General features: G+C 53.6%; 1 protein-coding gene across 1 annotated transcript in view; it reads left to right on the forward strand.

Annotated features, from left to right (window-relative positions):
* Positions 1–25,277, forward strand: part of EPHX2 (epoxide hydrolase 2) — a 106,575-nt gene that overhangs the window by 72,357 nt on the left and 8,941 nt on the right. Inside the window, exons 13-18 of the mRNA XM_074989031.1 lie at positions 9,143–9,217; positions 13,093–13,138; positions 15,889–15,991; positions 16,386–16,455; positions 18,662–18,742; positions 19,633–19,691. Of these exons, the coding sequence (XP_074845132.1) occupies positions 9,143–9,217; positions 13,093–13,138; positions 15,889–15,991; positions 16,386–16,455; positions 18,662–18,742; positions 19,633–19,691 (434 nt within the window). The remainder of the gene's footprint in view (positions 1–9,142; positions 9,218–13,092; positions 13,139–15,888; positions 15,992–16,385; positions 16,456–18,661; positions 18,743–19,632; positions 19,692–25,277) is intronic.

Below are 25,277 nucleotides of genomic sequence, written 5' to 3' on the forward strand. Positions count from 1 at the left end.
CCTGGATATTGTGTGGGGTCTGGTAGGGAGGTCGGGTGCAGAAGGGAGCTGGGGGCAGGAGATTGAGATGCTAGGGGGGTTACAAGGTTGGGGAGAGGGTATGAGTAGGGGTGCAGGGTTTGGGAGCGGGTGCAGGAGCAGGGGTGCAGAGGTTTGGGTTATATGGGGTAGGAGAGTGTGCGGGGGAGGCAGAGGGTTGGGAAGAGGGTGGGGCTGGGGTGTCAGAGGCTGGCTCTGGCTGGGGGAGACAGCCCAGCAGGCACTTTGGGCAGGCTCCGTGCCTTCCACACCCCCCTGCACTTCTCTCGGGGCCATGTGCTGCTGACTGCTGTGAGCCCTGGGCAGTTTGGGGTGAGTACTTGCCTGTTTGCAGGGCAGACACCATGTCACCTGCCATTGATCGATTTCTGGCCAGTGGCAGCTGCACGACTGTGCTGGCAGGGGGGCAGTGTGCAAAATCTCCCCCCCTCCCCCCCCGCAGACATGGCCATGCTAAGAGAGGCACATGGCCCCAGTTTCGGCAGCTCTGAGTCGTGGGCAGGGGCAGGGCAGGCTCCCTGAGGTGCCCATTAGCCCGTGGGCTGCATCCGGCAGGCTGGAGAGCCCTATTTTGCCCACCCCAGCTGTGCGTCGTGTCTTATTTGTGGCAAGGCCAGGAGGGGCCGTTGTGACTGTCCTGTCAGCCCTCGTGACTGTCCTGTCAGCCCTCCTGAGGGGTGCAGGCTGGGAGCTGAGCATCTGAGTGCCGCAGGGAGCGCTCTGGAGCCTGGCGGCGTGTGCTGCACTTACTGCCCTGTGGCTGGTATCAGAGAGGTCGCCGAGTTAGTCTGTGTCTTCCAAAACAACAAGAAGTCCTGTGGCACCTTATAGACTCACAGATCGTAGAATACTAGGACTGGAAGGGACCTCAAGAGACTATTGAGTCCAGCCCCCTGCCCCAATGGGAGGACCAAGTACTGTCTAAACCATCCCTGATAGACATCTATCCAACCTGTTCTTAAGTATCTGCAGCGATGGAGATTCCACAACCTCCCTTGGCAATTTATTCCACTGTTTGACCACCCTGACAGTTAGGAACTTTTTCCTAATGTCCAACCTAAACCTCCCTTGCTGCAGTTTAAGCCCATTGCCTCTTGTTCTATCCTCAGAGGCCAAGAACAAGTTTTCTCCCTCCCCCTTATGACACCCTTTTAGATACCTGAAAACCGCTATCATGTCCCCCCTCAATCTTCTCTTTTCCAAACGAAACAAGCCCAGTTCTTTCAGCCTTTCTTCAGAGGTCACATTCTCTAGACCTTTAATCCTTCTTGTCGCCCTTTTCTGGATCCTCTCTAATTTCTCCACATCTTTCTTGAACTGTGGTGCCCAGAACTGGACACAATACTCCAGCGGAGGCCTAACCAGCGCAGAGTAGAGCAGGAGAATGACTTCTCGTGTCTTGTTCACAACACACCTGTTAATGCATCCCAGAATCATGTTTGCTTTTTTTGCGACAGCGTCACACTCTTGATTCATAGTTAGCTTGTGGTCCACTATAACCCCTAGATCCCTTTCTGCTGTAGTTGTTCCTAGACAGTCTCTCCCCATTCTGTATGTGTGAAACTGATTGTTCCTTCCCAAGTGGAGCACTTTGCATTTGTCCTTATTAAACTTCATCCTGTTTACCTCAGCCCATTTCTCCAATTTATTCAGACCATTTTGAATTATGACCCTATCCTCCAAAGCAGCTGCAACCCCTCCCAGACGTTTTGGAGCACAAGCTCACGTGGCAGCTGAACTAGTACTGGTCTCTGGGAAATGGAAGGCCTCTACGTACTACAGTGTGGGCAGCAGTACAAAAGCCTAGGCCAGCTTGGAGCCTACAAGGTCACTGAGATCCAACGCAAATAGGCTTTCCGGATGCAGATGCGGTAGTCATGGAGCTAGCTGCACTTCTCTCCCTTCTCTGGTCTCTCCATAGGCATGCAGTCTAGCAGCAGGCCTGCCGTCCTTACCGCTTCTCGGGTGGAATCCTGCAGTTCTCTCGCTCAGACCAGGCCCCGAGTTCAGCAGCCTGTGCTTCCCTGTACTTACACAGCAGGTTTGGCCCCATGGACATCTGTGACCAATGATGAGCAGTGACCAGATGTGGGCTTAAACCAAAGTATTGTTTAATCCGAACAGCAGGAGCAAAACTTAATGTAAGTGTAGTAGGATTTTGAAACACTGCTGCTCTGTACCTGCGTCTGTCCTACCTGTAGGCTTGTTACCCCGAGGTGTGCCTTGGAAGGCCTGACTTCTTGAGACCCCCTGTGGGTGTCTGGGGTTCTCTCTGTTCCCCCATACCATAGAACTTCTTCCCTGGAGAGTCAGTTTTAGCCAGGCAGAAATCCTTTGTCAGCTCTCCTCACGAGGTTGGGCGTAAAACATCAAAGCAACTGGTTGTTGTGTTGTCCTTTAAGTGTTAGGCAGTGAAAGCTGCACTCTTTTCTCCCTCCGTACAGCCAGCTTCCTCTTGGATTAACTCCATGTGTTCACACAGTCACTTCTCTTACAACAATCTGGCAGATGACTCAGCATCTCTTTCATGCGTCCTTATAAGCAGCTCCACTGCTGCTGGACCACCTGGTTTTTCTAAGTTTTAGGGCTAATTTTGGCTTTGTATCTAGATGTTTGAATGAGTGGCTTTTCGCAGCATATGTATGACAGCATGTTGTCCACACAGCTTGAGTTCCAGCCTTGTCGACTAGGATCCACACTCTGTGCAGCACACAGTGTTTGTCTGGTGCTCAGGTACTAGATCACAAGGGTACACCTTTACAGTAACTGTAGGTAGAAATATCAGAGAGAGGCAGCCGTGTTAGTCTGTAGCTTCAAGAACAACAAGAAGCCTTGTGGCATCTTATAGACTAACAGATATTTTGGAGCATAAGCTTTTGTGGGCAAAAACCCGCTTCATCAGATGCATGAGACACTCTCTCCTTTGTCCCAGCCCCCCTGGCTGGTCTCAGACACACACCCAGAAGGTGAGGCAGCTTCTCTCACACACAACTTGCCATTCCCTGTGGACAAGCTGCTTTCCTGCCCACACACACAGGCACCCTTCCTCAGCCCAGGCCTGGAAAACTCTTCGCAGGTCTGTCTTGGCCCCTAGTAGACGATGGGTAGGAATTGCTCCTTCCCTCCTTGAGCTGTGGCAGGCCACTTGGTTCAGAGCTCCATGCAGTCCAGGGTTCCCTGCCCCAGTCTGGGCTCGCCCCTGCAGGAGTTTCCTTAACCCTCAGCTCTGTTTTTGCACATTCATGCTGCCTTGTCCAGCTCCTTTAATCTCAATTCAGTTTCCAGGTGCTGCCACTTCACAGCGGAGTTCCTGAGCGTGGTTGCAGGCTCACAGACCAATGCCCTGTGCACCCCACGATTCCTGGAGGAATCCCTTCAGTGTGGCAGACTCCTCGTGGGTCACATGTTCCCAGGGGTTAGGCCATAAGCCCCTCTGCCTTCTGGGACCGATTCCATTCCGATGGCCTGTGTGTAAGGCAGGGTGGTGGGATCACGGTTTAATTCCTGGCTCTGCCACTGGCTCTTTCTCCTGCAAAAAAGAAGTAAGAACCCCTCTGTCAGCCCTGCCTGTTGAGACTGGAAGCAGTTTGGGATGTGAAGAGTCTCGTGCATATGTACAGCCCTTAGCACCGTGGGGCTCTGATTTGAATCCACTAGAACTCGCTTCCATACAAATAATTGTTATTCATTTATTGAGAACTGATACTCCTGTGGTCACAGGGTGCTGCTGCACCCTTGCTTGGAGTCTCCTCTGCATGGCCAATGTATTGCTGCTGGGAGCAAGTTCCCATGGGCTGTTCTCCTTGGGCCCATCTCATCCTCCTGCAATGAGGCCACTTTGGGGACTGGCTTTTTCTGTTTGTAACCCATTGGAAAGAGAGGAAATCCCAGGTGAAAAGGCACCTGTCAGATACAAACCTCTCCCTAGAGCATCTCTTCTCGCTTTGTCTGTGCCCTGACAGTCTCATTTGTCATAGCCAGCCTGGCAGGCGCCTGCAGGCCATGCGTGGCATTCTATAGAGGGGACAGAGGCTGATCTGAAGCAGGCAATCCCAAAAAATTCACAGCATGGCAGGCACCTCAAGAGAGGGGCTGGTGAGCAGTCACCCCCTCCCAGTCGTGACATCCCGAGGGCAGTGCCGCTCTAGCGACGGCTGACATTGGAAAGCGATAGCAGAAGAATCGTGGGAAAGCAGGACCAGTCCCAGCCTAATCATCCCAGTCAGGGCTCTGTCAAGCTGAGACTTAAACCTCTAGGGATGGAGACTCCACCGCCTCTCTAGGCAACGCATTCCAGTGCTTCACCACCCTCCTGGTGAAACAGTTTTTCCTAATATCCAACCTCCACCTCTCCTGTAACTTGAGACCATTTTTCCTTGTTCTGACATCTCCCACCACTGGGAACAGCCTCTCCCCATCATCTTTGTAATCCCCTTGAGGAAGTTGAAGGCTGCTATCTAATCGCCTCTCGCTCTTGTTTTCTGCAAGCTAAACAAGCCCGAATCCCTCAGCCCCTCCTGATAGGTGGTGTGCTCCAGCCCCCTAATCATTCTCATTGCCCTCGGCTGGACTGCTCCAGTGCAGCCACATCCTTTTTGTAATGAGGGCATCAGACTTGGACACGCTATTATTCCAGACGCGGCCTCCCCAGTGGTGGATAAAAGGAAATCATCACTGCCTTAGATCTTCTGGCAACACAATATTTAAGGTCCTGGCTGTGCTGCTCCCCTTACACAGGTGCCTCTCAAGGGCTTGTCCTCTTTCCCCTGGATCCTCTGGGCATAATGGCCAACTGTCCACCCTCCTCCCACAAGGGTGTTTCTCTCCTTATGATCAGCAGCTCCAGTCCTGCTGGCGGCTCTGGTGACTAAAAGCAGCTTCTTCCTTTGTATGTAGCGGTGCCCTGTAAAGGAGGCATCCAGGCTGATTCCTCCTCTTTGTTTGAGGTGGTTCTTGCTCCTTCAGAGCCCCAGAGCTAGAGGAGGAGCTGAGAACAAGGAGAGAACACAGGCAGCATGCGCCCACCTGCCTGTCCATAGCGGTTCATCTAGCGGCTGGGACTGTGGGCCAGAGTTTTCCATTGAGTTCTTGGTTCTGCTGCTGACTCACCTGGGCGAGATGCTGCCCTGCTGTGTGCCTCAGTTTCCCCAGCTGTGACACGAGAATAACAGGGCCCAGCAGGCTGAGCACCTGGCTCTCTTCCGTGTAATACGTGCCAAACTTGCGCTCGCTGGGGCTGCTCCTTGCAAGTGATCCTGAAAGGGTTAAAGACCTTCCTTTCCAGCCCTTCTCCTCCAAATCTAGCCGTGCCCGTCACCCCCTGCAGTAGGCGCAGCTGCACCCAGGTCTGCGAATACACCACACACCCACCAAATATCCCTGCACCTGGGCCTTGCTAGGCTAACACCTCGAGCCCAATGCAAATATAAATAGGGCTGTGACAGGCGGGATTGATGTCCCTTTGTCATGCGCCAGCCAGCCAGATATTAAATTGTGATTTCCTTCAAAGCCAGCGGGAGCACTGGGGCCTGTTGTGTATTATTTATTTGCTTGGAATAACGGTTCCAGCCGGCAAAGCTAAATTAAATTACTGCCTGTTCCCTGGAAAGGCGGCATCTGCTGTTGGCTCCGCACACCGCCCCTCTGCTGCTGCCGTTGGGATCGCGTCTGAGAGAAGCAAGAGGCTGAGTGTGCTCAGGTCTGTCTGATGGGTCCAGCTTTCCAGAAGCAGCAATGGAGAGCCGTGCTGTGAGGGGACTTAGGCACTGTACTCGCCTGGGTAGGGCCAGTCAAGCCCAGAAGCGCAGTTACACAGGTGCGCGCTCGTAGGATCAGCCCGAGGCGATAAGTATTCGGATGGGGACTCAGCCACCTGTCTGAGCCAAACAGCAACCCCCCAAGCCCATTAACTAATGCAGGGCTCAGCAGCCTTCCCGAGGCGGGGTGCCGAAATGTGACCTTGTCACCTCTATGTATGGGCCGAGTGCTGGTGATACTTTTTAAAGTCACTTGTAGACCTACTGACAACAGCTTCATTCAAAAATAAACGAAGAGGCAGAGCTTTGCCATTTCAGCGGTGGTTGGTGCGTTAGCTGGTCTTTTGCTAACCCACAGGTGGCCTGGCTGTGAATAAGCTCCCGGCTGCATGGGGCAGAAGGGTCAGGGCTGAGCTCCTGCCTTGCATGCCGATGGAAATTGGCTCATGTGCTGTTCTTGGAACCCAGGCTGGGGGTTGCTGACCCTGGACTAAAGCTTCGCCAAAGAGGCACTCGTCCGGGAGCTAACTGGCTTGTTAGTTGTTTCCAGCTCCAGATTGGAGGTGGCAAGTTTCTGGGGGCCGGTCTGCACGGTGTTGGTGCAGCAGCCCCTCTAGTGATGACATGCTGTGACCACGGGCAAACGTCCTTGGCCGGCACAGCCCTGGCGTAGACTGCGCTTAGGTCTGCGACACGTCCCTCTCTCAGGGAGTGTCCTCCTCGCCCCTGAGCCACGGAAGTTACGTGGGCTTGTGCAATAGCATCCACCAGCCCAGACCTCTCCAGATCAGCTTTACACCCAGGGTTTCTCATTGGCCCCGGCCAGAGGGGACCATTAAATGAGCGCCTCCAGCCTCCGCTGCTCAGGCCGTCGCCTTTCACCCAGTTACCTGGCTTGAAGCCAGCTGGCTGCTTCGTTGATTTTTGTTTTCAGAGACTGAAGTCCGGGACTTGCTTTTTGTTCTTATTTGTTACGCTGGTGGCTGGAGAGCAGAGGCCGATCGTGGCAGGCACTGTTAAGTTTGCCAGTTTCTGGCGGGATGCGTTGCTGGAGGTTTCATCAGGTGACATGACCTTTAATTAAAGGTTAATCCTTCATTCCTGGAGGCTCCAGAGTAATCTTGGACAGCTGGCAACCCAAGGTGCTGTAAGGCCTATGGCAGAAGCAGCACCTGCCTGGAAGAGCAGTGACCATTGAGCAGATAATAACACATGCGTCATGAGGGTAGAGCCCAAAGCTACTCCACTGGCCCCATGTTTAAGGGCAGACGCGATCGTTCTCAGCTTCTCCTCCTGACTGGAAAAGCGCCGATCCCTCACTCCTCCAGCACCTCATGCATTCGGGGCTTGCTTTGCAAACCATCCCTGCGCTGCGGGGTAGAGGCAGGGCCACCCAGGGAGCTGCCATCTCTGGCTGCCATTGGGCATAGGGTCACCAGTTCAACAGTACTGCATAGGGCCCGGTAAATCCTGAGGAAGTCCCTGAATCTGTGTAATGTTGATTAACTGTAATCTCACACAATGAAAGATAGGAAACTAAAGTCAGGAGCTGCACGCTGCAGGGCAGAAGCCCTCATTGCCTTTGACACTCTCTTCCCCTCTTCTCCGTACCTGTTAAGCCACAGCATGTGTGTCTGTCTAGAGTGGACTTGGTAGACAACACCCACCTATTGGCCCTGTGCAATGTGGGCATTGGTGGAGCTGTGAGGAACCTGCAAAAATGTCATAGAATGATAGAACAATAGAGCTGGAAGAGACCTAAAAAAGCCATCGAGTCCAGCCCCCTGCCCTAAGCAGGACCAAACCCATCAGATCAGCCCAGCCAGGGCTTTGTCGAGCTGAGACTTAAACACCTCCAGGGATGGAGACTCCACGACTTCCCTGGGTAGACAATTCCAATGCTTCACCCCCCTCCTAGTGAAAAAGTTTTTCCTAATGTTCAACCTGGACCTTCCCAACTGCAACTTGAGACCATTGTTCCGTATTCTGTCATCCGTGACCACTGTGAACAGCCTCTTTGCAACCTCCCTTCAGTAAGTTGAAGGCTGTTATCAAGTCCCACTCAGTCTTCCCTTCTGCAGACTAAAGTCCCAATTCCCTCAACCTTTCTTCATAGGTCATATGCTCTAGCCCCCTAATTATTTTGGTCGCCCTCCACTGGACCCTCTCTGGTGTATCCACATCCTTCCTATAATTGGGGGCCCAGAACTGGACACAGTATTCCAGATGCGGCCTCACCAAAGCCGAATAAAGAGGAACAATCACTTCTTTGGATCTACCGCTGGATCACCCAGACACAAAGCTGATCAATCTGCTTCTAAGAGCATTTGGTTGTTCCACAGAGGAATTCTTTTAATAGGCGCTTCATTTTAATCAGCAGTGTGAGAGCCTGAAAGCAGAACTGGAATGCAAGCCGGGCCATTCAGTTAGTCCTGGGCGCCACCTTTGGCAAGTCAGCAAGTAGCCAACCTAGGAAGCTGGTGCCCAGGACTGCTGATTGATTTTTGTTGGGTCTTAGATAAAGCAGCCTCAGATGTCTCGGTGCCTCCTACTTTTCAGGGGCTAGTTCAGATCATGCTGTGTTGGTGTCAGGGAGGGGATTGCTGTTGTGTTATTGGAGCCTTTCATCTTTTAGATGGCCGCCTGAACTGCAGCTCACTTTGAGGGCAACCAAAAGCTTTCACATGTGACGTCGGCTCAGTAGCCTCTACGTTAAATGAGTTGGGGAAGAGGGGTCTCAGTCTAGCTGATTGCCTTTGGGTGCATATTGCAAAACTGCTGCCTGTCTGGCATCACAGGTGGCATTTTCGTTGATGTCCAGTGGGCCAGGCAGAGGACTCGGGGCCAGGCCTACTGGGTGCTGTTTCCTGCTCTATCGTGCCTTGCCATGAGTCCCACCGTCTTTCCCCACTGGTTCTTGGTGGAGCTTCCTGCAGCGCTGGGGGGATGTCATCTGTTTTGCTGGGGGAGGGGGAGACAGTGTAGGGAGTGGTGGTGATGGCTGGACCAACAGCGCCGTGGAAGCATGAGCATGTTGGGCTGCACGGTGCCACGTTCCCGTTTCACAGAGGTCACCGAACAGCGGTCAGAGCTGGGACCTGATCTGGGTGATTTGGAAATAAAAGGGTCCATAGCCCCTGAGCTCTCCAGTCCCCTGGTCACGGGAGGTCCAGGCTCTCCTAATCTACTGCGTTACCTTTGCAAGGTCACTGTCCTAGTGGTGCTGATAATGCCCAAAACACCCCATTCCTAGGAAACTGCTGCCTCTTCGCACAGAGCCACCTCCAGGACTCTGGCTCCTCTTTGGAAGGAGCGAGTGAAAGCGGCTGTTGCTCTTTCTTTTTCAGGGCATTGCTGAAGCCGAGCTGGAGAAGGATCTGAGCAGGACATTCAGGATTATGATCCGATCCACCAGGAAGGAGGTAGGATGGGGCATGCGACTGGGTGGGGTCATGTGTGATCTTTGTACCGTCGCGGGGAGCTTCAGGAGGAGAAGCAGATGACAGTGATGCTGCCCTGGCCTGAATAGGAACGTAACCAGGAGGCCATATAATCCAGTAGCTCTGGCTCTCTAATCCTGAAGATAAACATACACCAGGTAAACTCCCTGCTCCCATCTCACTTGTCAAGAGAGGCCTGGCCCAAAATTCTGGCATCCCACTCACCTCGCAGCCAGGCGCTGGAAATAGGACAGGGCTCTGAAGGAGCCCCCTGCCCCAATATCTGCCCCTCCATCCAACCGCGTTGGCCCTGTTATCCTTGGAAGAAGTCCAGGGGATCTTTTTAGGGGAAAGGCAATACGCCGTGTTTGAGCCCAATAGGAGAGCAGCTGGCGTATGCTCGCGTAGACACGTGCGCGCTCTCCTACCAGCTGACGTTATCGTTACCAGTGCGGGGTCGGGATCGCTCTGGTGGCCAGCCAGATGGGTTGGTGTAGGGAGGAGCGGGGTTCTGTCAGGTCGCAGCGTGATGCTCCGGGGGAGGTGGCAGGAAAGCAGCTGCTTTTTGTAGCCGTTGTCGGTGAGTTTTGCTTCGTTACACTGTACTCAAATCACCGTTTGACGCGTGCTTGTTCGCTGACCTTCTCCTCCTCTCACAGCTCCCTTGTCCCAGTTGATAGCCATTTGCATATTTTAGCGTCATGCATTTGCCCTTCATTTGCATCTCAGTAGTGATCTCTGGGTGCCTTCATGTCTGTCCTCAGCTTCCCCCTAGAACTGTGGTGTCCAGCAAGCTTGCCACTAGCCGCTAGCCACATTTGGCTCTGGCCTGTTGAGTGTGGCTAGCTGGCTTCAGGGCTGTCCTTATCTCTTCGGTTGCCTTATACAACCCAAGCACCTGACCCCAACCCCCACTGGGCAGCAGAGCAGCAACTCTGCAGTGGGGGGAGCTGTGCTCAGGGGTTTGGGAGCAGGGCAGGGAGGCTGGTTTGGGAGCAGGTTGAAGGGGAAGCAGTGTCTTTGCCAGAGCTGCGGGTTGGGAGGTGGAGTGGGGGCCAGGACATTGGGGCTACTGGAGCTGGAGGGTGGTCAGGACAGGGGCTTAGAGGCATTTGGCCACTGGGGCTGGGAAGTGGAGCTGGAGGGACTGGAGGACAGGACTGTGGAGCTCAGAGGTGGAGAGGTGTGGTGGAGGGGTTGGGCCACCAGGGCAGACAGGCAGTGCTGGGGTTCAAAGGAGCCAGGGGAGTTGGGCTGGGAGGCCAGGGGACTGGGGCTGCTTGAGGCAGCATTGTCTTCTGGCTGTGCGAGGCACACACCACAGCACAGGAGGGCCAAGTGGTGCCCGTACAGCTGCACGCCCTGTGTGTGCCGAGGGACGGCTCTGGTTGGCTTGAACGATAAATGCATTTTCAGAATAACATGGCTTATTCGCTATAGCAGCTACTGCTACAGAGCTGGTTGGACACCCGCGGCCCTGGAACGGGTGGTCTGGTGCCAGCCTTCCCACTTCTCCTCTGACACACATTCCCCCTTCCCGCGCGCGCACAAAACGGGGCGGATTTCTCTGTTCTACAGACACAAGGTGACTTGAACGAGAACAATCCTCACACGTTTTTACTTCGGTCTCAATGATCATTTTAAAACCAAAGACAAAGGGGTGACCATAAGGGCCTACTCCTGCCGTGCAATCAGCTTCAGGCACAAGATTGTGGCTGATGCACCTTTTCCAATGATACGCTTAAGCCATCCCTTTCTGCTTCCAGAAGGGGCAGCTGGCAGGATGCAACAAATGATGAGCATAAAATGCATCAGTACCTTTAATATCTAATCTGCTGCAGTGTTATTTTTGTTATAACTTACAAATAACCTGAAATGCCATTTCCCTACTACAGGCCCACTGGATGTTCAGCAAACAGTGGCATTTAACTCATGAGTAGGTTTCAGAGTTAATGTGATCTGTTGAGAGGAACAGGGTGTTCGTTTGCCCCTGTCTGGGAGGCAGTGATTTTGAGCTGCCAGCAGATTCAGGCAGGTCCTTGGTTTACATGCACTGCATGTTCAAAAGACCATTTCCTCATTTGGAAATGCTTGGGGTGTACTTTAAAGAAACATGCTCCGGTTGTGCCCCCTGCTGCGTGGCTGGGGATGGATTCAGTGGAGGGCGCAAGGTCCTGAGCATATGAACAGCCTCCAATGGTTACATCAGGTGCCTTAATCTCCATCACTGAGCACAATACAAATAACTTCAATAACCTACCATGGAGGAAGTAATTATTTATCAGCAGCTTCAGGGAAAAAACTCTCTTAACAGAGCTTTACAATTTAAACAAAGTCCAAGTCTAGACAGCTGAAGATTCGGAGCTCCGGCTTTTTAAACTCAAGGGAGCTGTTAACTCCCAGTGTAACCTTGGGAACTTTACTAGCCTGCAGGCTGTGTATCATCACAGTATTTCCCTAATATGCAGTGTAAATGTGGGTGGCGGGAGGAGGCACAAGGGGAGACTTGTTTGAATCAGGGATGTGTGGCCTGTCACCACTGGTCTATGGCTTGGCTTCCAGGCCCTTGCAGACTAGTGGCGTCCCAATTCATCCCTTGATAGCTTAGTGCCTGAAGGAAATTGAGCCTGACTCTCCAAGTGGGAATGAGGAGGTACAGGAGCTGAGGGGGGAGAGTGTTCCATCCCAGGAGCGAGCAAGTCTAGTCCAGCAGCAGTGGGTGGTGATCAGGGCCAGCCCCCACATCACTGGGATTCTGCTCTGCCTCAAACACAGCGGCGTTGGAGAGCTCTGCGATGCCTGTTCCAAGCCAGCCGGGTGAGCCAAGCCCAGAGTAGGACTGGGCATGGTCCGGGTAGGACTGGGGCATCTTGTAAAGTCCAAGCAGCCGGGTTGCAAAGAACATCCTGTCCAGAGTAAGTCCTGCGCTGCTTTGGTCTCCTGATTCATGGCCTTGGAAGGCCCCTTGCCCCACACCACAGGTGGCTTTGCTGGCCAAGCACGGAGCAGACTGTGCATCACTAAAGCACCTCAATGCAGAGCTGTGGAGAACCTTTCCGCAGCCTGACCTGCTGCTTCCCCACACCTCCCTGCTGGGTCGTCAGGGTGAGCCATTCCCTGAGCCGTTGTTCGGTGGCGGTACGTTTCAAGGCTTGTTAGCGTCTTGGCCAGGTGCAGCCCTCGGAGGAGATGGAGGCTTTGGCTTTAGGCAGGAGCAAGGCCGCATGCCAAGTGGCCTGCCCTCTGCATGGGGCTGGCACAGGGATGGAATCGCAGGGAAAAGGAACTGTTGAGCTTTCCCCACCCTTGTAAATGTCGTGCACGTGAAAGGTGCCAGGCCCTGTATTTAGTGTCCGCAGCATCTTCCCTGCGGCCCTGTCCACTCCCAGCATGCCTCCCGTGCCCCTGCCAGTCAGTCTGGCCCGTCGGAGCTGGAGGTAAGGGGGCAGAGCCCTGAGGCAGGGTCGTTCCTCCAGCACAATCCCTCGGTTCAGTAGGAAACAACCCGGTGCTGGGGCGACGGGGACGCTGCTCCACAGGCAGCTCCAGCAAGCAGTCCTGCAGCTTTTCCCAGCCTCCATTCCTGCTGTGACTTTCACCCCATTGCTCCCTAGACTTTCAGGTCACTTCAGCTGCCTGTGGCCTGTTCTCGTGCTCCCACGACTCCGCTGCCTCCCTCCCCGGCCTCTCGCCCCCTGACTCAGCCATGCTGGATGCACACAGCTCTTTTAACCCAACCCCATTCATCAATCCTGGCTGGTGTGTAATTGTTCCTGCGGCTTTTCTCTGGGTTCCCCTCCGGTCGGCTGCCCGGGCAGTTAATCATGTCCCGTTAATTAGAGTCACTTCCCCTGCAGGACCAACTGACTGTGCCACTCAATGTCACCAACGTCCGGGAGCGAGGTAAGGCTACAAAACGGGCGAGGGGGGAAGGGATCTGCTGCCCGGCGTCCAGGATCTCCCAGCTTTGCTAATGGCTCCAGCAGCGCTCCCCTTCCTGGGGGACCGTTCAGATCCTTACCGTGGGGCGGCTGCTGAATGGACCTGACTTCACGAGCAGCCCTGCCATAACCCAGGGTTGGGGTGCTTGCTAGGGTTAATGGGTAGCAGGTTTAAAAGTAACAAAAGGCCGTTTTCCTTCAGGCGGTGCCTGTGGAGCTCTTTGCTGGAGGATTTTGCGAAGACCAAAACTTTACCAGGGCTCTGAAAAGAACTAGATAAATTCCTGGCGGTTAGCTGCGTGCATGGCTCTTAGCTGGGGTGGTAGGAACGGTGGCCCTCGCGCCTGTCTGTCGGAGGTGACGGGAGGGGGATCACTTTGATTACGGGTTCTGTTCGCTCCCTCTGGGGCAGGGCTCTGAACCCCAAATAACGAGAAGAGCCATTTCTCCAAATTCAGTTACAAAAGCAATCCTTCAAGAGCCGCAAGGCACGTGACTGAGACAGCCCTCCCCGCCCATCACCAGCTCCCCGGGCCCACAGCCACCCCACCACTCATGCCACAGGTGCCTCCCAGGCTACTGCACCCCTTCCCACGGCTGCCCCCCAGCACTGCCTGGTCTGGCTGCAGTCTCCACTCCCCCACGAGCCATGTGCCACCAGGGAGCCACAGCCTGACCTCCTTCCCTCACCAGTTCAGCCAAGCCTCAGCCCCACTCGGATATGGAGAGGGAATGAGGGGTCGTGACGGGGCTGCCGAGGGAGAGGGAAAGTAGAGGGTACTCTGCCGGCACTTGGCTCTTGCCACATCCCCCCCAGCTCTGACTGTTGGCGTTTCCCACCACCCCTTGGTTTCCCACCCCGGCTCTGGCTCGGAGCCTTTGCACTGCCTGAGCCCAGGGCCCACATGTGCAGCCCCTTGACCCTTTCTCCACCCCCGCTGCAGTCCGGGCGGGGGGAGGCGGCTGCCTGTGCCTGGCCCCCTGCAGTGTGTGCAGCTGGCAAGGCAAAGCAGCCTCTGGCACTCGTCGCATTACGGAGTCCAGAGCTGCAGAGGAGTCCTTAGAGAGCCACATGAGCCTCAGGGTTGCTGACGCCCTGCTCTGGGGCACCTGGCCTCTGCTGGAAGACAGGATGCTGGCTAGATAGACCTTTTGGTCTGACCCGGTATGGCCGTTCTTATGGGTTGGGCTGTGTGCACTGTGCTGCTGTCCATCGGATGAAAGGAAGTCCAGGGATGCCACAGACCAAAACGGAGGAGAAGTGGATAGAAAGAAGCATTAAATTGTCCTATAATAGTGCAGCCCTACAATAACACACCAGCCTGTGTAGCCCTGGGCTCGGGAGAGACCCTATAATAACAAACTGACCAGTGGACCAGCAGGGAGGAGAGAGGTTAGTATAGAGGGAGAAATAGCGTTTGACTGCAAGCTGCGCAGGGTCGATCATACACTAGGCAAGGGCGGGTGTGATGAAATATCTTAGCTGGTCTGCAAATCACCCTTGCTGCTGTCCCTTTAATGAGAAGCCGGGTAGCAGGAGGCACGTCTGGGTCAATGAGATGGAGTGGGGCGGCTGAATCTGAACTAGAGCCCCTGAGCATGTCTCTGAAACACCCAGCTCCTGCATAAGGGTGCACTAAATAGCAGCAGCATTAAGCCTTCCTCCCGCGGCTCCAGCAGGAGGCACGTACCCAGAAACGGGATGTGCTCTCCTGCCGCGATGGCCCAGGCGAGCTGGAGGGGGAGCAGGGCTGGCTACAGGAGACAAGGGTTGGACTTGGCGTTGGCTTTGAAACTAGCCTAGAGGGAGACTCCCTGTGAGGTGCTTGGTTGGGTGAGATCCGGCCCTGGAGCCAGGAGGTGGAGGGGTCGGATGCTGAAAGACGTGAGACGTTCCGTGAAATAGAAAAGTCGGCTCAGCCTTTTGGACTGGTTGAACTGTGCTGGTGTAATGTGTTGCCGTGCGTTCTGCCGGTATCATGCCACGTGCGCCCCCGCTGTGTGTGAGGCCCGTGGGACCCTGGGTATGGATGAATACCAGCAAAGCGGGGCGGTAGGCGTAGCGAGTTTGTCAGGCCTGTTGGGCGCTGCTGTTACAGACCAGAGAACTCTCTGCCAGCCGGCACCAGCAGGCTTCTCGCGCTGACTAGCACAAGCTCTGGCGCCTAAATTCACGTTTAAGTGCCGAAATAGGCAGTGGTGCTGTCAGACTGTGAGCGCCCTCAGCCCCACGGCCGGCAGGGGGAACTGCCGCTGCCAAGCAACCCTGCAGAGGAGGTGGCTCCTCTTAGCCACTTAAATGTGGGGTTGGGATAAGTGTTTCCTGGAAGCTGATGGCCACCCAGCAGAGTCAGGGCGTGCGCAGCGGGAAGCCTGCACTTCTATTGGTGGTGCACATCGTAAAATTTATTCCACCCCTGGAAGCTGAACTCCTCGTGTGGCGTACAATGCCCCTCCCCTGCTCACCAGGGCTCCCTCTCTTCTTCCTCTTCCCCCGCACCCCATTCCCATCCTAATTCCCTTTCATAGAATGCCCCCTGGCTTTAAAACTCAGCGTGGAGAGAAGGTGGGTGCAGGGGGTCTGCAGAGGCCCTTTATACGTCATAAGTCTTTTGTTAAAGCCCCAGACTTGTGGTCATTTGCAGCAGATCCTGCCCCGAGTTTGCCCTGCAGATGTTCCCTCTCTCTCTCTCTCCCTCTCTCTCTGTGCAGGAGGCCTTCTGGCTAGCACGCCAGAAGACCCACCCCCAAGCCAGATCCTGGCAGGAGCAGATCTCCAGTACTACATCCAGCAGTATAAAAAGTCAGGCTTCAGGTAAGAGCTAAGGCACAGAAGGGATCAAGACTCTGGTGCTGGAGAGAGAGAGGTAACAGCTCTGCCAGGGGTCGTCCCTGGGGAGTCATGATAAAGCCCTGGGCGATTTATTTGCAGACACACGGCTCCCTGCCATGCATGGGCCCTTTGAAAACTCCTCACTGCCTGGAGACAGGCGTGCCGGTGCCTCGCTCGTGGTGGCACTGAGCTGGACGCGGAGCTGAGCCACTTAAGAAAGCCCAGCAAAGGGGGCTGGTAGGGGGAGGTCTGCTCTGGTATTGCAAGGAAATACCACAGTCTTGGCTGCCCCACCCTGAGAAGCACAGCAGCCAAGAACTTCGGGGCTCATTACTGAGGATTTAAGTCCCTCCACCTTTCTCCGTCGCACCCGTAGGCGACCGCTGAACTGGTACCGCAACATGCAGGCCAACTGGAGATGGAGCCTCTCTGCAAAGGACAGGAAGGTGAGTGTGGATTCTAGCGCCCGGCGGGGGGCAGCTCGGTCAGAGATCTCCATCCTGGCCTCCGGGCCGTGAGGTGCCGAGGAAACACCCCAGGAGCAGCCTGTGGTCCTGCCTATGCCTGTAGCAGAATTAGCAGCACAGGGAAGCAGGGGCGAGGCTCAGCTGTCGGCCTTCTTTAGCCTTGTGGGCACATCAGGATCCAGCAGCCAGGATACCTGCAGGCCCTTTATTCTCAGCCAGAGCAAGGTGTGGCAAAGGATAGGGTGTCTGTTGTGGTATCCCCACTGGGGGGCCGGGCCTGGCCTGGGTCCTTGTGGGTCTGTGGTTGTCCCCTAGTTGGGACTGAGACCTCCCCAACTCCATACCTGCCACTGAGTGAACTGACAGCTGGTTCATCACCTTCGGGAGGGTTGTGCTGGTTCCCTGAGGGCCTCCTTTTCACACAAGAAACTAACAGCTTCCAGAGAGCGGAGCGTGGGGCTGTAGGGGCTGAAATCCCCTGCCACCAGGACAAAACACCCAGACTCCGCCATCCTCTGCTGTGTTCTGCGCTAGAGCAAAGTCTTTGGCGAGCGATGGGCTTCAAGACAGGTTTTTAAGGGCTTTGTGATACCTGCCTTAAGGACCTAAATACCTATAAGAATCTGTTCCCCTCCTGCCACCAGCAGGCCTTGAACGTAGCCCTAGAACTTGCTTTCAGCAGTTGTCAGAGTGCCCTGCAGCAGCGCCTGGTGCCAGAACTGAAGGGCAGGGAAAGGAGAGGGAGCCCAGCTGTGCTTGAAAAGAACCGAAAGCAGCACTCAGGCAGCCCTTTTCCTCCTGAGATCTCAAAGTGTGTTAGAGAGCTGGGGAAACGGAGTCACAGAGAAGCAAAGTCGCGTGACCAAGGTGTGTGTCTCTCTCTCTCTCTCTCTCTCTCTCTCTCTCTCTCTCTCTCACACACACACACACACACACACACACACACACACAGAGAGAGAGACAGAGAGAGCGGCACAGACAGCAGACCCGTGTTCTAAGCATGCTCCCTTTGCAAGAGGGCAGCAGCAACCACCCAAAGGACGCTGAGCGGTTAACCAGCTGGCAGGAGCAGTGAATGTCATGCTCAGACGTGCTTTGACTTTGTGGTTTCATTTCCTTTTCAGTCTGTCGTGGAATAGAAATGCGAACTCTTGGGCCATAGGGTGGCCTGCAGCCCAGGGTGCTTCCTCCAATGCAGCTGAGCTGGAGATAGGTTGTGATTTATATTAGAAAGCGGAGCTGTTCCATCTGCTGTCCCTTACCCCCAGGGATGTGTGTGATGGGCACGTCTCTCTGGGGGTTCTGGTCTCCCTGGCACAGTCACTGCTCTGGGGAAGACAGAGAAGAGAGACAGAAAAGGCTCATTAGATCCCACCTGTTTTCTCCAGGCTGGTTGATGTGGGCATTCAGACTGGACGGGCATCTGGTCTCAGATCTAGGCATGGTCAGCTGGGGCCGATGTGGAATCGCTCTCTATGGTCCGGGTGCTGGTGCGGGGACAGCCATAGCACTCAGACAACCATAAATTGTCCTCACCGGGGTAGTTCAAAAGGGCTTCTCCCTAAAAGAATCTTACTGCCCTGGTACCTCCGGCGGGGCGAGCCGCTCCGAATGGCTGTGTGTACAGAACATCCCAGAACGCAGGGGCTGCAGCCCTGAGCTGCCCATACACTGGATAAGTGGGTTGAAATTCAGCTGGGATTATCTTCCTGGGAGTAGTGGGCTTGGGGCTCCTCTTCTGTGTAGGTTCCATGTGCACTGCTGGCTGAGCGCATCATCATCAGGGATTGGGAGCCAAGCAGTGGCGTGGGACAGCCAGCTGGCAAGGCTCCCACTTCTCACATCCTGCCTGCTGCATATGTGGGCTCCTAGGACAGCCAGCTCCTGTCCCAGCCATGGCACAAACCACTCGTCCTAGACCTGTTCCCAGCCAGGTCCTTGCAGGTCCGTGCTCATAAGGTAGTGCAGGAAGCCATGCAGTGAACTGGGAAGCTGTTAGGTAGCCGCCAGTCCTGTCTACACAGCCTCTGAGCTCACCCACTGGATTCCACACCAGTCTGCTCTGCTCCACGCTGGTGGCAACAGCTGTGATCACTCCCCAGCTAGGGGAAGAGATGGTTTGCAAAGTGGAAGATTTGATATTAGGGATCTCTCACTTGGCGTCCACCTCCCTGTTCCCCTGCAGATCCTGGTCCCAGCTCTGATGGTTACTGCTGGGAAGGACTTAGTTCTGCATCCTAAAATGAGTAAAGGCATGGAGGAGTGGGTAAGTGACCAGCATTATCTCTAGTGATAAGACACTGCCCAATGGCATCCCAGTTACACTGATATCCTGCGTCCCTTGTAAGTGGCATGTGCGAAGCAACTGTGGGGAGATCCCGGTAGCAGAAGGGCCTCGAGTCAACAACAAGCTGCGTTAAATCCTATTGAGAGGTCATAAAATCCTAGGGCTGGAAGGGACCCCAGGAGGTCATCCAGTCCAGCCCCCTACCCAAAGCAGGACCAACCCCATCTAAATCTGCCCAGCCAGGACCTTGTCAAGCCAGGACTTAAAAACCTCTAGGGAGGGAGATTGCACCACCTCTCTAGGCAACGCATTCCAGTGCTTCACCACCCTCCTGGTGAAGTAGTTTTTCCTAATATCCAACATACACCTCTCCTTCTGTATCTTTACACCATTGCTCCTTGTTCTGCTATCCACCACCACTGAGAACAGCCTCTCTCCATCCTCTTTAGAGCCCCCCTTCAGGAAGTTGAAGGCTGCTATCAAATTGCCCCTCAGTCTTTCTGCAAACTAAACAAGCCCAAATCCCTCAGCCTCTCCTCATCAGTGATGTGCTCCAGCCCCCTAATCATTTCCATTGCCCTCCGCTGGACCTCACCCAGTACATCCACATCCTTTATGTACTTAGTGATCACACCTCATGCTCCAAGCCACATGCCAGGCTCAGCCCAGAATGCCTTCCTACTCAGGTAATGCACCTGCCTAAGTTCTCTAGGCTTGGGGAGGTGACTGTCCTCTCCAGCATCAGGAGTTGGCCACTGCTGAGGTTGTGGTGCCAGGCCAGACAGGGCTGATCTGTGCCTTTTGAGAGGCGCACAGCAGCATCTCTGGAGCCAAGCAGCGTCTCATTGGCCCTGTGCGTTTCTTTCCAGATTCCCCACCTGACCCGGGACCACGTTGAGGAGTGCGGGCACTGGACTCAGATGGAGAGGTACGGCACGCACGACGGGAGAGGGTTTGCTGGTCTTTAACCACCGCCGGGGGGTCTGAACAGGAGCGCTGCTCCCATGCACAGCGTGAGATTTGGGAAGTCTAACTATGTGCAGCGAGAGAGCAGGGGAGCTGTAGCTACTACCGGCTCGGATGGGGTGGATGATTGAGAATGCCTGCTGCACTGCAAACTAAGCTAGTGAGGGCGGTCAGCTCTCCTGGGCTGGTCTGCGCCCTGCGCTGCGCTGCCTCCAGGCGTCACCGAAGATTATTACCCCCAACGACGAATTCTTGTGCAGTTAGCTAAGCGGATCGGTGACGTTTAACACATCCTTAAGGATTGGCCTGCGCTGGATGGGCCAGACCAATGGCTCCTGGCAGAGCCCTGCATTTTTGGCTCTGATTTTCAGCTTCTGGCTGGTTGCTCAGGGAATTAGTTCTTAAGTCTCCAGAGCGCCCTCTTCTGGCCAGCATCTCGCCCGCTGTTGCCTAAGTGAAGAACAGACAGGTTGCATCTAGACCTGCCGTTCCCAACCTTTTCCAGGCCGGGACCCATTTTGACAATTCAGGAAGACTTGGTGACCCAAGGTTGGAGGGGGGCTGTCTTTGTAATGCATAATTACTTCTCTGTTGATAGCGATAGCTGCTGGATGTGGCAGCGTTAAGGAGCTGCAGATGGCTTCTTTGAGAGCCGCACACAGCTCCGAGCTGCTGGCGACACTTAAAGAATCGAATGGCGACCTGTGTTTGGGTCCTGACCCATAGGCTGGGAAACCCCGGTCTAGAGCTACCTTGAAGGTTGACGGCTGCTACATGATTTTTGGTACGTCAATTGTGTGCCAAAAATCAACTTTGCAGCCATCGACTTCTGTGCCTGTCTTCACAGCAGAAGGTCGACAGGAGCACTCCTCCCGTCGACCTTCCTTACTACCACATGGCTCAGGAGGAGTTCCAGGGTCAACGATGGCCCTGGAATGTGCCATTTCGCGCATGCACCAAACGCCAACCGGGAAGATTGACCCAGAGCGGTCGATCATCTCCGGTAAGTGTAGATACAGTCTTAATCTCAGGACTGCGGAGTCCTGCCCTGCTCCTGTGCCCCACACTCTGGGGTCCTCCCCTCTCAGAGAACCCCAGTTTCCACTGACTTTAGCGGGAGCTCAGCATCTCCATGAATTAGGTTGCAATAGATATATAGAATCAGGTCATCAAGACCAACGCTGTGTTCAAAGCTTGAGACGTCACCTGACCAGGGAAGTGGAGGAATGCCATCCCTTAGGACGTGTCGGAAAGTGCTAGCACTATCCCCTCTCTCCCTTCCACAAGAGCAGTGAGTTCCTTCTTCCCTAGGGCTGGCTTGGACATTGAGGAGCCCCACAATGGGATGTTGCAGTACAGGAGGTCTAGGCTCTATATTAGGAAAAACTATTTCACCAGGAGGGTGGTGAAGCACTGGAATGCGTTGCCTAGAGAGGTGGTGGAATCTCCATCCCGAGAAGTTTTAAGTCCCAGTTTGACAAAGCCCTGGCTGGGCTGATTTAGTTGAGGTGGATCCCGCTTTGAGCAGGGGTTTGGACTCGATGGCCCTCTGAGGTCTCTTCCAGCCCTACAACTCTATGGAGGGTGTAGAAGGTGTAAATTAAAGAAACCACCACTCCTTCATAACGTTGGAAAGGAAATGATGCAGCTGAGATTCCTTTACACTTGCCCATCAACCAATGGGTGAACCCACCCCCCCGAGGTCGCTGTCTCCATTCCATTAGGCTCCTGTTCCCAGCCTCACAGAAACAATCCATCCTTCCAAATATCCCTGTCTCCTTTGTGCTGCAAAACCTCCTCTGCATCTCCAAGAGAGACAGCACTTCATCTTCTCCAGGGACGCTTCTGGGGAAATTATTCCCCCAGCTGCTCATCCGTGACTCTCTGAACTAAATCAGGGGGGCGTCCAAATGTCAGAGCCCCTGTAAAATGCAGATAGGCTGAAAGGCAGTTAAGTAAGTCAGCAGGAGCGATTGGATTTCTGCAAAGGGCCTGTGTAATATGATAAACACCGATGGCCAATAGATAAATCTCTCTGCAACGCCGCTTTGAATCAAACTCGATTTCTGCTGTTTTACGAGGCGATATAAAATCTAGCCAGCTAAATTACAAGGAGGAATAAGTTCCTGGCTGTCAACGACAAGGTTTAGAGTGACTAGTGCAGTAAAGGAGTCAGCTATTCGACAGTCCGAAGACTAGAGCGAAAGCTTACACATGCTCAGAGGAAGGAGCAGAACATCAGACTCACATCTATCTCCATGTGGACTGGCTGCCTGCAGAGCTGCTTTGTAATGGAATCAACTCCTCACCCAGAGCTGAGGCAGTGGTGGCTTGTAGCCTTTTGTAGTAACTAACATGTCTGAGGCTAGAGGACCTGATCCAAAGCTGTACAGAGGCAGTGCCCCCCCGTGGCAGGCCCAGAGAGTGCTGATGGGGCAGTGGAAAGATATTAAGCAGAGATCCCTATGAGCGTTTGTAGTTTGCCTGCCTGCCTGCCTGCCTGTTGCAATAGCTCAAAGAGCATCCTCTGTTTCCCTTCCCCGCCGGCTCCTGGTGGTTTGAATTGTTTTGCCGTCAGATCTAAACGCTCCCTAAATTTTGGGGCAGTTTGGAGCCCAAGGGAGTTTCCCAGCTGGTTGCATTGGGCTCAAATTGTCTTTAGCCCCATTTGGGGGAAAGCTGGAGTGACTCCGTTTAAGTCCAGGCCATGCCACTTGGATACAGGAGAGGAGAACTGGGCCCAGGAGCATCACGTGATCATGCACGCACCTGCCATTTTTCCTCTTTCAATGACTACTTAGTCTCTGCTCGCAGCATCTTGCACAGATAACGCAGCGGAAGCAAAGAGAGATGAGTTTTTTGGCTTCCCCCAGCCCAACACAGGTTACTAGTCGTGTTAGAACTCAAGGTTTCCTGGCTCCTTCTCTTCTGCACAGACCAATGGATTTCACCTCAACGCCGCTATATTATTCACAAAAGCCCCTGCACTGCACTGGAATGGCACTTTTTTTTTTTCCTCCAAGCATTCTGGTCGATTGCAAAGCCAGGTTTCTTCTGAGAAAACAGTAAAAGTTTCTCATTCAGGATGACACCCCAACCGCAATGAACTTCTGAAACAAAGCTGGGCTTGAGTCCTTCACTGGCCAACCAGGATCAGCACCATTTCCTGGGGGGAAAACTTCCTGAGTGTTTGCATAACTCAGGAATGTCAGAATGGAGGTCTTCAAAACTGAAATGGCTCCATGGCTGGTTTGTGTGATTGCATCTGATTTAGTCTCTCTCGAGCAGGAGTTTCTCACATTGCAAACTCACCACCCGATTGCAGCTCAATGGATTCAGCTTCATATCCCCACATGGATTTCCCAAGAATTTGCTTTGAAAACTGTCTTGTGCGTGAACCAGACTTCACATAAATTACACTGACTGACACCATCTGGGGATTTAGTTCTAAAAGCTGGGTTAAACACACAGTTCCAGGAGGTCAGCTGCACAAAAAATGCTACGTCCAAGGCATTTCCCCGGCATATCTTGGGTTCCAGACATGGTGAAAGGAAGAAGCTATGAAAGTGCAAATTGTCGGTAAGCTTGCAAAACCAGCAATCTGTATTCTTAATATTCCCTAAGTCAGTTTTAGCTGCTTGAGTGGGCAATGCTGACCTTGCTCGATTTGTAATAGAGTAGATTAAAACATCTTAGAAATAACATTTTTTGCTCAATGCACATTTTTGTGAGCTTTATTCTCACCCAGCAGATCGGGGCCAAGCGGGCCAGGCTGCGGCGCGGGGCCTGGAGAGCGGAGCTGCATGTTGCCTGGCGCGTCTCTAGGTGGTGGACAGAAGGGGGCCTCTCCTGAGAGGCTTGCCGCAAATTAAGTGCGCTTTGTCATGCAAATAGGCAGCTAAGGACCAGCAGAGGCAACTTTATCAGGGTGTGAAGGGGCACTGGTTGGCATCCGTTGTCCCAGCTAAAAATCACAAGTGCCTGATGACCATGTTATGGCATGGCACATATAGCGTCCCATCAAATAAGGCTGCTGCCCCCTCATTCTGCATGAGATGAGGGTCTGGGATACTTGGGTCCCTGGATTATTTTGGAGAATCCAAGCAGCGTATGAACCATGATTTGGTCACTGGCATCCAAAAGAGCCTGACTCCTTACATCACCCCAGGGAAGACAGCCCTGTCTGAAAATTCCCCACTGCCTTGTGGGTAGGTTCGGGAGAGCCAAAGGCTATGGGAGTAAACCCAGACAGAACATCCAGAGCGGAGACCCTAATGCGGTTAGCAGGGAGGATTCATCAAATCTGCTTTCCGGCATCTCCTTGCAGTTACCTCAGTTCCAAACGTACTGACTTGTCTTTCCTTTGGATCCAACTGGGGCAACCAAGAGTGGGGACAGTGTCACTTGGGCAACACACTTGTTCTAAACACTAGCCCAGGCAATGCAGCATGTAAGAGGGTGCCAAATGGAGAGGACACTCCATCCTGGCTAATGACATGGAAACAACACGGGAAGTGGCATTTACAGGTTATAAGCCCTCCTCAACTGGCGAAGAGAAGGACGCCATGGGTTACTTTTGTCAGTGGGAGGAGTCATCACACTCCACTGGTCAGCTACCGCCCACCTCAAGCCAGGCAGCCCCTGGTCAATAAGGTGCTGACCTGCCACATCTGCCTTCCTCCTTGGATGCATGGGGATAGACCAAAAATTAAAAAGTAGATGTCAGTGATTGTACCACCGTAAAACGAAATAATAAATCAACTTGTCTGCAGCTCGGTAGCTGGAATGCGCGAACCATACGTCCAGGACTTGAATCTGCCCATGACCTTACAAACACTGACTCACTGTGCAAAAGAGCAGTCATAGATCAACAGCTACACAAATAGAACATTGACAGCGTTGCTCTCCAGGAAACTAGGCTGGCAAATGCTGGGTCAGTAAAAGAAACCAACTGCACTTCCTTCTGGAAGGTTCGAGTTCAGAGGAACACCGCCTCTGTGGAGTTGGATTTGCTGTTCAGAACGATCTGCTGAAGTCTGTCAATATGCCCACAGCTGAATTGGAATGCATTATATCCTTGAAGCTCTGCACCAAGTCAGGATATGTCAACATCATCAGTGCTTATTCACCCACGTTGACGTCGTGCACTGACGACAAGGATAGCTTTTATTAAAATCTTCAGAAAGTTATTGACTCCTTTCCAACTGAACATCCTTGGTGACTTCAATGCAAGAGTTGGATGCGATTATCAGTCCTGGCTCATCTGCCTCAGTCAGCACGGTATTGGGAAAATGAACAAAAATGATCAAAGTTTTCTTGAATTCAGCTCTCAGAATCAGCTCTGCATCACTAATACTTTCTTTAACCTGAACAAGTGTGACAAGGTTTCATGGCACCACCCCAAATCCGGTCACTGACATCAACTTGACCTTGTACTGGTACACAGGAAACACCTCAACACCATCAAATTTACATTCACATACCACAGCACAGATTGCGACACTGATCACTCCTTGATCATCAGCAGAGTGAAAATTGTCTCAAAGGA

Source organism: Carettochelys insculpta, chromosome 3 (assembly GCF_033958435.1).
Source record: "Carettochelys insculpta isolate YL-2023 chromosome 3, ASM3395843v1, whole genome shotgun sequence".
NCBI classification, from domain to species: domain Eukaryota; kingdom Metazoa; phylum Chordata; order Testudines; family Carettochelyidae; genus Carettochelys; species Carettochelys insculpta.